This window comes from Engraulis encrasicolus, chromosome 9 (genome assembly GCF_034702125.1).
Source record: "Engraulis encrasicolus isolate BLACKSEA-1 chromosome 9, IST_EnEncr_1.0, whole genome shotgun sequence".
NCBI lineage: Eukaryota > Metazoa > Chordata > Actinopteri > Clupeiformes > Engraulidae > Engraulis > Engraulis encrasicolus.
This window is the reverse complement of record NC_085865.1, coordinates 2469794-2479793: the sequence shown is the minus strand read 5'-3', so window position 1 is coordinate 2479793 and position 10000 is coordinate 2469794. Positions and strand designations below refer to the sequence as shown.

Sequence of the window (10000 nt, the reverse complement as noted above, 5' to 3'; positions counted from 1 at the left end):
GCAAGCATTGGACAGCTATACATGCAGGTTAGTGCCATGCTAACAGCCAGGTGGAGGGGATAAGGAGGAAAACACACACACACACACACACACACACACACACACACACACACACACACACACACACACACACACACACACACACACACACACACACACACACACACACACACACACACACACACACACACACACACACACACACAGTCCCGAAGTCCCTGATTGGCCAGCCCTTCGTGTCAATCAACGTGAAAATGTATATAGTCAGTGTGTTTGGAGACGTTTGATTAACTGAATAATATACCGTTACATAAACTAGAAGTGAACTCTAAGATTTCATAAAACATTATAAATATACGTTTTATTGGTGAAACTACATGATCTGGCTAAACAAGGCCTTATATGCCACTACCATAGCCCTGGCACTGTCAGCCTGCCTATTTGTGAACCTGTAATGCCCCCTAGTGGATCAAATTGGTACTGAACAATCTGCCACTGCACATTGCAACTACACTACGCCCATTACATCCTCCCCATATGTGCCACTGCTCAATGTAATTCTCCCATTTCAGCAGGATGATGTGATCAGTAAGATGTGATTTGCAGAGACACAGGGCCAGAGAGACCGGACTGAGAAAGTGAATGTCCTGCCAGATATTTCCTTTTCACTAACACTGCTGTTACTGCCTTTTTGCTTTGTTGGGCAGAAGATGAGCGTGAGCGAGCTACACATGCTGTCTGCATCTGTCTGGGACAAATGGGTTGACAATGCCAATGCCAGGCCAAACTCTCAGGGTTTTCAGGCTGACCAGAATGGAGCCGGTGCCGGTGCCCTGTTACGTTCGGCACTAAAGTGCTTGTCTGCGAACCGCCCGTGTTCATACCGGGCTCTGAACTTTTCCGCACGTGACTTGGGGACAGGGGTCAAGATAGCCAGGCGAGGTACAGGGGTCAATGATGTTTTAGTATTAGCAGCACACGTCAGGTCAGGGTGCTACAACCACAGCTACTGCCACTAAAGTATGGATTCATTTTTTGCTTATTTGTTTTAGTGGAATATATATTATGCTTTAGTGGATTACTATTTTTAGTGGAAGCACATTATCTTATCATTTTATCATTACCAAATTACGAATTAATATTTATGGGCATTAGCTGTGGTTGTACCACCTGATGTCTGAGGCCCCCACCCCAAAACAAACAGTATTGCCCCGTATGCGGAGTTCAGCGGTGAGCTACTATTGGGTCTTTCTCAAAGCCTAGGCCAGTGTCCTTCCAAGTGTATCAGCCTAATTACTCACGCCCAGTGATTGGATACCCTTTATTAGTCACACCCAGTGATTGGATATTCTGTAGAGTTCACCAAAAAGTATCCAATCACTGGGCGTGACTAATTGGGCTGATACACTTGGAAGGACACTGGCCTAGGCTTTGAGAAAGACCCTATGTGTTCTCTGGACGAGGCTGAACAGGGGAGATGGTGGCGGACTGAGGATGGACGACGGACAGCAGCACACAGACAGGGGAACAGGGGATGAGGAGCACAGGGGAGAGAGAGAGAGAGAGAGAGAGAGAGAGATATAAAGGGAGAGAGAGAGAAAAATAAGGAGAGAAAGAGAGATACGTAAGGGGAGAGAGAGAGGGATAGAGAGAGAGAGGTATATAGGGACAGAGAGAGACAGGGATAGTGAGAGAGAGGGATAGAGAGAGAGAGAGAGAGAGAGAGAGAGAGAGAGAGAGAGAGAGAGAGAGAGAGAGAGAGAGAGAGAGAGAGAGAGAGAAGGGGAGAGAGGTACAGGGGGGGCAGTACCTGAGGTGGGGAACTGAAAGTGAGAGAGAGGGATAGAGAGGGCATGGGCTGAGAGCAGTAAGAGAGAGAGGGATAGAGAGAGAGAGAGAGAGGGATAGAGCGGTTGGGGGCAGAGGGAAGTAAGAGAGAGAGAGAGAGGGATAGAGAGCGAGAGGGGGATAGAGAGAGAGAGGGATAGAGGGCAGGGCGGAGGGCAGTACCTGAGGTGGGGAATGTAAAGAGAGAGAGAGAGGGATAGAGAGAGTTTGGGGGCGGAGGGCAGTAAGAGAGAGAAAGGGATAGAGGGATAGTATAGTACCTGAGGTGGGGAAGGTAAAGAGGGAGAGAGAGGGATAGAGAGAGGGTGGGGGCGGAGGGATAGTATAATACGTGAGCTGGGGAAGGTAAAGGCAGTGAGAGAGGGATAGAGGGATAGAGAGAGAGGGATAGAGGGATAGTATAATACCTGAGCTGGGGAAGGTAAAGGCAGTGTGCTGCATGTGGGGGCTCATAACGGCCCCATAGTGTCCAGTCGCCATGCCGACCACCATCCCCTGGCTAGCCAGAGCCATCGCGGAGGAGGAGGAGGCAGAGGAGGAGGAGGAGGAGGTGCCATGCAGGGAGGAGGAGGTGCCATGCAGGGAGGAGGAGGAGGAGGAGGAGAGGGGAGCCATCGAAGGAGGAGCATTATGGAGCAGTTGCAGGGGCAGGGGCAGGCTGGGGGAGGCCGGCGAGAAAGGACTGGTGGAGCAGGGAGGAGGTGGAGGAGGAGGAGGTGGGGGGGAGGCCAGGCCTCCTGCGCCCCCCAGGCCTCCTGCGCCCCCCAGGCCTCCCGCGCCCCCCAGGCCTCCCGCGCCCCCCAGGCCTCCTGTGCCCCCCAGGCCTGCGCTGCCTAGCCCGCTGGGGGGAGCCGTACCGTAGCTGGGGGGGTAGGAGAACTGCTGGCCCTGCTGGGGCCCCGCCTGCTGGGGCATCCGGGGGGGGCCGAGGGCCCCTGCGGCCGCCATGTTGGGGGGCAGCGTGAGCCCCTGTGCCTGGGCCCTCATGGCCAGGGTCCGCTGCTGCTGCTGCTGTTGTTGTTGTTGTTGTTGTTGTTGTTGTTGTACGGCGGCCTGCTGCTGCTGCTGCTGCTGGACCTGCTGTCTCTGGCGCAGGTGGTTATTCAGGATCTCACGCTGCCTCTGGGCCGCCATCTGGGCATTGATGGTCCCCTGCTGGAGGAGGTGGAGGAGGAGGTGGAGGAGGAGGAGGAGGAGGAGGGGGAGGAGAAGGATGAGGAAGAGGAAGAGGAGGAAGAGGAGGAGGTTGAGGAGGAGGAGGAAGAGGAGATGGGGGAGGAGGAGGAGAAGGAGGAGGAGGAGGAAGAGGAAGAGGAAGAGGAAGAGGAAGAGGAGGATGAGGAAGAGGAAGAGGAGAAGGAGGAGGAGGAGGTGGAGGAGTAGGAGAAGGAGGAGGAGGAGGAGGAGGTGGGAAGAGGGTGGAGGAGGAGGAGGAGGAGGTTGGTGGCAAGAGGGTGGTGGAAGGTGGTGGAGGAGGAGGTGGAGGAGGTGGAGGTGGAGGAGGTGGTGGTGGAGGAGGAGGAGGAGGAGGAGGAGGTGGAGGAAGAGGATGAGGAGGAGGAGGAGGAGATGTCGGAGGAGGGGTAGGTGTAGGTGGTGGAGGAGGTGGAGGAGGTGGAGGTGGAGGTGGAGGAGGAGGAGGTGGAGGAGGTGGAGGAGGATTAGGTGGTGGAGGAGGAGGTGGAGGAGTTGAGGGAGGAGGAGGAGGAGGAGGAGGAGGAGAAGGAGGAGGAGGTACAGACACACAGACAGACACGGAGACAGACACACAAACAGAAGCATAAGAAATAGTATTTCATTTGAACACATGATAGTTTTGACCAGTAATGGCTCATTCTTTTGAAACTCGGTAGTCGGAAACTCCGACCTCCACCTCGGGAAAGGGCAATAGAATGGCTACTCAGATCGGGGTTCCGAACCACAAACTCGGAGCAGTTCTGTGTACTCTTAGTTCGTTTAACGTTAGTGTTTTCAGACATTTGTATTGTCCCCAACTGTTGCAACAGAACGCATTTTACAACGGATGTAGGGAGAATGAACTCGGGACTACCGACAACCGAGTTTGAAAAGAATGAGATATTAGTTAGGAGGACCAGTCAGGCACAGAGACGGATACAGACACACACAGAAGCATGAGAGGTAACGTTTTACTTTACGGTAAAGTAATTACTGTGTACTTTCTGGGTAACAACAGGGTAACAGGGAGAAGTTAGATGGTATCTAAAGGGTAAAAAGGGGGTAATAACAAAGTAAATATCATGTAATACACATACCTCAACAATTACTATGAAACTACTGCGTATTTTACGAATCTAATCATGTAACTTCTCTCTGTTACCCAACTGTTACCCAATTAATAGTATTTACTTTGAAATTACCCCTTTTTTACCCGTTAGGTACCATATAGCTTCTCTCTGTTACCCTGTTGTTACCCAGAAAGTACACAGTAATTACGTATGGAAACTGTACCGTAAAGTAAAGCTAGAAATGCACTCAGAGAAAGCAGACCTCCGCCAAGGAAGTTGTAGGATAACATTTCACTATGTTACACCCTCATTTGTCAAAGTCTTTCAAATTTGTTTTTGTGCTCATTTCAGTTCCGGGGTCACGGACAGCCAATTTGATCTCAAGCGGGTCGGGCCAGTAATGTGATGGCAAAAATCACAAATGTCGGGATCACATTGCTAGTCACTCATCTCAAGGTGGATTGACTGTAAATGTGAGCAAAAAAAATATCAAATTTCTGAGACCTCAGACACCTACAGCAACTTTGTAATGGGCTAGAGATTTACATCTTTTTTTTGTTGACATTCTTAGTTTTTTTTCCTCTGGGGCCGGATTGAACCATCTGGTCTTCAATGTGCACTGTAGATGTTTCTCCTAATTGCTTTGACGTGAAGAATGCTTTTATGGTGGAGCAAACCTGCACTGACACACTCTCTCTCTCTGACACACACAATGGAGACAGTGAAATGTCAATATTCAGGGTCGCACTCTGAAATCCTTTAAATCATTCTTGTTTTCTTTCTAACCACTTAACATACCTCAGGCATAACACATCACAGGGGTTTAATGACTTAACTGAGCGTTCAGAGGTACACACTTCAGATTCAGAGTACTCTTTTCCCCTTAATCAAGACCCTTGGTAACGTTTAATCAAGTGCTAATCATTACGCTTACACTCAGCAGACTCTTTGCCTTCAGTGGAAATGGGTCGCAAAAAGTTGGGGGAAAAAGTATGATGCTTTGGTATAGCAGAGTCTTTAAATTCAGTGGTTTCCTGGTTGAACAAATTCTTTGGCCGCAACGTAGCAAAAACAGACTTCCAGGTATGCTTTGGTACCGTTTGGTATGGATGGTCGATCAATTATACAACTGGCAACAATGTTTTTGTCTGGCAGAACAGCGCAAGGTCTCCACACACAACAGGGTATTCAGCACGACCCTAGGTGTTGTAAATGTCCACATGCGTCTTGAAAACAGCCTCTGTGGTCAGAATGAGCGGGCCGAGAGAAGCCACATTATGCCGTGTCCAGACCAGGAGCGAACTACGCTGCCTGGTAGCGTGGGTAGTAGAAGAAGTTTCGCCTTGAATTCGCTGTATTCGCTCCAGACGCAGCATTGACATGTTTGATTCAGCTAATCACATAACGGCTCTGGCTTGACAGCCTGGGACATTCGGAGATATGAACATTGCTATTGGTTTTCGCCGAACAGCATCAGAGCGAATTCGCCTGCGATTAGATTTAGTTTAATCTTCAAAATTCGCTCTGGTCACGCAAGAAGCTTCGCTCCTGGCGAATTCGCTTTGGTAGGTCGTGTGCCCTCCATAAAGAAATAATGACTTCCGTCGCTTCATTCGCTCCGTCCGCTCTTGGTCTGTACACGGCATTAGAGTCTGAGAGGAGGGTCCATTGACCTGATTGGATATTTTAGACTAGAGAGGCGGGTCCTCTAACCTGATTGGTTGTGAGAGGTAGGTCCTCTAAACTGATTGGATCGTGTGGATCTGAGGGGTGTACAGGAGATATTGTGACTAGCCACAAGTAAGCAGGCCACAAGTAGGCCCAGGCAAAACTGAAAAAATCTCAAAGATTTTGTTCCCTTTTTTGTGATTTTTTTTCAATAAGCAGAATTTGCAAGTTGAGGTCTTGAATAAGCTATTTAATACTTCAGAAAACAGTATTGGTTTGGTGAAAAGCAAACATTTTAAGCTGTTTACATCAGTGGTGTAGTCTACGTAGAACGCGGGTATACGGAGTATACCCACTTCTAAATTTCAGGGATTTCAGTATACCCACTTAAAATTGATTGATCCATTGTTTTGAATAGCACAAATATATACAGTATACCCACTTAAAGAAATGCTCAAATATACAGTATACCCACTTCAAAAAAGTAGACTACACCGCTGGTTTACATATGAATATTTTTGAAATAAGGGGGGATAAAATACTTTTAAGGGGGCATAAAAGCTTTTATGTGAATAGTTCCTTATGTCAATAGGCCTGCAAAATCCTGGAGGGATTGTATATCCACAAATACGATTATTTATTAGCTCTGAAAGGTGTACTGTAGTGTGTGTAAACTAATGAGTTTGGTTCATTTAGGTCTGTCCACTAATGTGATTGCGTACTTTGAGCCTGAGAGGTATATGTCCAATGATGTGGTTAATTCAGGTCTGGAAGGTACTGTATATGTCTCCTAACTTGATTGGTTAATTCAGGTCTAAGAGGTGTATATCTACTAACCGTGTTGGGTACGTTGGGTATATGTCTACTAACCGTGTTGGGTACGTTGGGTATATGTCTACTAACCGTGTTGGGTACGTTGGGTCTGAGAGGTAGGTTCATGTTTGACACTCCAGGCATCTGACTCATAACTGGCTGACGATTCTGTGAAGAGAAGAGAAGAGAAGAGAAGAGGAGAGGAGAGGAGAGGAGAGGAGAGGAGAGGAGAGAAGAGAAGAGAAGAGAAGAGGAGAGGAGAGGAGAGGAGAGGAGAGGAGAGGAGAAGAGAGGAGAGGAGATGAGAGGGGAATAGAGGAGAGAAGATGAGAGGAGAGCAGAGAAGAGAAGAGGAGAGGAGAGGAGAGGAGAGGAGAGGAGAGAAGAGAAGAGAAGAGAAGAGAAGAGAAGAGAAGAGAAGAGAAGAGAAGAGAAGAGAAGATAGAAACACAACTTTAATATGCAAGTCTATGAAGCATACAGTATGTTGTGAGGTCCTCCAGTGCTCCCTGGAGGTTGAAGAGTGCCACTGCTTTGAAGACGTGGTTTAGGGGTCAGACGGTGTAGGGAGACCTTATGTAATGTTGTGGTGTATGTTGCATATAATATGACATTGTGTTGCTTTTTTGTATGCAATCTAAGTAATGTGATCTGACTGTCTTAGTAGCTATTGGTGTTTTATTTATTTATTTATTTATCATTCACATACACCCAAACTTCCCCTGGACACATGTACTGTTTGTGTTCTTATTGGTATATGTCTTAATAAATGCTAATTTAATGGTACTTTGTTGTCGTCTCCCTGTCATGCTGCTTCCCGTAATGAGCTGGGTCCTAACAATGTCTATGAATATGTACAGTCACTGACTTTCATTGTGCTCAAGAGACTAAAAAAACTTGAAAGAAATGTGTTTCTCTTTTTTATCTCATTCATGAAACTTGTGTAAGAGGCGGTAAGGGGGTAACGGGGACGGGCGTCCTTAATGAGGTCAGCGAGCACTTCCCCTCACAGACACCAGGTGGCAGCAGTGATGCCAACAACCGCAGCACAGTTTAATAGTACAGTAGAGTAGAGGGCGCAACTAATTTCTCTGAACTTACTGTGCCCTTTCCTCCGTACTCTGTCCTTGCTGGTGACTTTTTTGTTTTGTATTGGACATTCATTCTATCTGACTATCTACCTTCCCATCTACAGTGCCCTCCATAATTATTGGCACCCCTGGTTGAGATGTGTTAAAAGCCTTAAAATAAATTCAGTGTTTATTGCAGAAGAATACTGTCACACTGAAAATTGTAGGAAAATGTAGCCTTCAACTCAAATGAATTGTAAGAAAATAAAAAAATCCCTGACTAAAAAATAATTATTTTTCATTAAATCACCTGTTCCACAATTATTGGCACCCTTAACAATTCCCAGGAAATAAATATAATTGAAGCATTTCTGTCATTTCTACAGTAGTTTACAAAGTTTACCAGAGTATGTAGGAACATTTAATTAGTAATTCATCACTTCCTGTTTCCCTGGGGTATAAATATGACGTGACACCGAGGCCATTTCTCTTATCCACTCTTAAACATGGGAAAGACAAAGGAACACAGCATACAAGTGAGGCAGATGTGCGTCGACCTTCACAGGTCAGGCAGAGGCTACAAGAAGATTGCCACTCAACTGCAGCTGCCCATATCCACTGTGAGAGGAATAATTAAGAAGTTCAAAACAACTGGAACAGTGGTAAACAAGCCTGGACGAGGACCCAAGTTTATTTTGCCACCACGCACAGTGAGGAGGATGGTAAGAGAAATCTAAATATCTCCAAAGCTCACTGTTACAGAATTACAACAAATGGTAGCATCCTGGGGTCACAAAGTCTCCAAATCAACCATCAGGCGCTGTCTACACGCCAACAAGCTGTTTGGGAGGCATGCACGGAGAAAACCTTTCCTCACTCACAATCATAAACGCAAGCATCTGGAGTTCGCCAAGCGGTATTGGGGCTTCAACTGGGACCGTGTGCTTTGGTCAGATGAGACCAAGATTGAGCTTTTTGGCAACAAACACTCTAAGTGGGTCTGGCGTACCACGAAAGATGCGCATGCTGAAAAGCACCTCATACCCACTGTGAAGTATGGGGGTGGGTCAGTGATGCTGTGGGGCTGTTTCGCTACCAAAGGCCCTGGGAACCTTGTTAGGGTGCATGGCATCATGAATGCTTTGAAATACCAGGACATTTTAAATCAAAATCTGTTGCCCTCTGCCCGAAAGCTGAAGCTGGGTCGTCACTGGGTCTTTCAGCAAGACAATGACCCTAAACATATGGCCAAATCTACACAGAAATGGTTCACCAGGCACAAAATCAAGCTCCTCCCATGGCCATCTCAGTCCCCTGACCTCAACCCCATTGAGAACCTGTGGGGTGAGCTGAAGAGGAGAGTACAGAGGAGAGGACCCAGGTCTCTGGATGATTTAGAGAGATTCTGCAAAGAGGAATGGCTGAAAATCCCTCTTTCTGTCTTTTCCCATCTTGTGAAACATTATAGGAGAAGATTAGGTGCTGTTTTGTTGGCAAAAGGGGGTTGTACAAAATATTAACACCAGGGGTGCTAATAATTGTGACACACATTATTTGATGTCAAATAATTATTTCTTTATGTGGGATTTTTTCCCCACTGAATAAATGCACTTGTATTGAAGGTTGGATTTTTCTCTTTTTTTCCATTAAGGTCCCATATTATTTAGAAAAAAAATAAAATAATTGGAAGCTAAAAAACACATCTCAACCAGGGGTGCCAATAATTATGGAGGGCACTGTATGTAGCTTTGAGTTTCTGTCTGTCTGTCTGTCTGTCTGCCTGCCTGCCTGTCTGCCTGCCTGCCTGTCTGTCTGCTTGTCAGCCTGCCTGCCTGCCTGCCTGCCTGTCTGCCTGCCTGCCTGCCTGCCGGCCTGTCTGCCTGCCTGCCTGTCTGCCTGTCTGCCTGCCTGCCTGCCCGCCTGCCTGCCTGCCTGTCTGTCTGCTTGTCAGCCTGCCTGCCTGCCTGCCTGTCTGACTGTCTGCCTGCCTGTCTGTCTGTCTGTCTGCTTATCTGCCTGCCTGCCTGCCTGTGTCTGCCTGTCTGTCTGTCTGTCTGCCTGCCTGCCTGTCTGTCTGTCTGCCTGTCAGCCTGCCTGTCAGCCTGCCTGTCTGTCTGCCTGCCTGTCTGTCTGCCTGTCTGCCTGCCCGCCTGCCTGTCTGCCTGTCTGCCTGCCTGTCTGTCTGCCTGCCTGCCTGCCTGCCTGCCTGCCCGCCTGCCTGTCTGCCTGTCTGCCTGCCTGTCAGCCTGCCTGTCTGTCTGCCTGCCTGTCTGTCTGCCTGCCTGTCTGCCTGCCTGCCTGCCTGTCTGCCTGCCTGTCTGTCTGCCTGCCTGTCTGTCTGCCTGCCTGCCTGCC

The 10000-nt window shown here is 48.0% G+C and overlaps 1 protein-coding gene across 1 annotated transcript in view; it reads right to left on the bottom strand.

The window, feature by feature from the left end:
* The window catches only part of ncoa2 (nuclear receptor coactivator 2), a 111724-nt gene that overhangs the window by 9257 nt on the left and 92467 nt on the right, over positions 1-10000 (bottom strand). The window contains exons 20-21 of the mRNA XM_063206385.1: positions 6666-6743; positions 2256-3000 (exon numbers count right to left, since the gene is read on the bottom strand). Coding sequence (XP_063062455.1) covers positions 2256-3000; positions 6666-6743 — 823 coding nt within the window. The remainder of the gene's footprint in view (positions 1-2255; positions 3001-6665; positions 6744-10000) is intronic.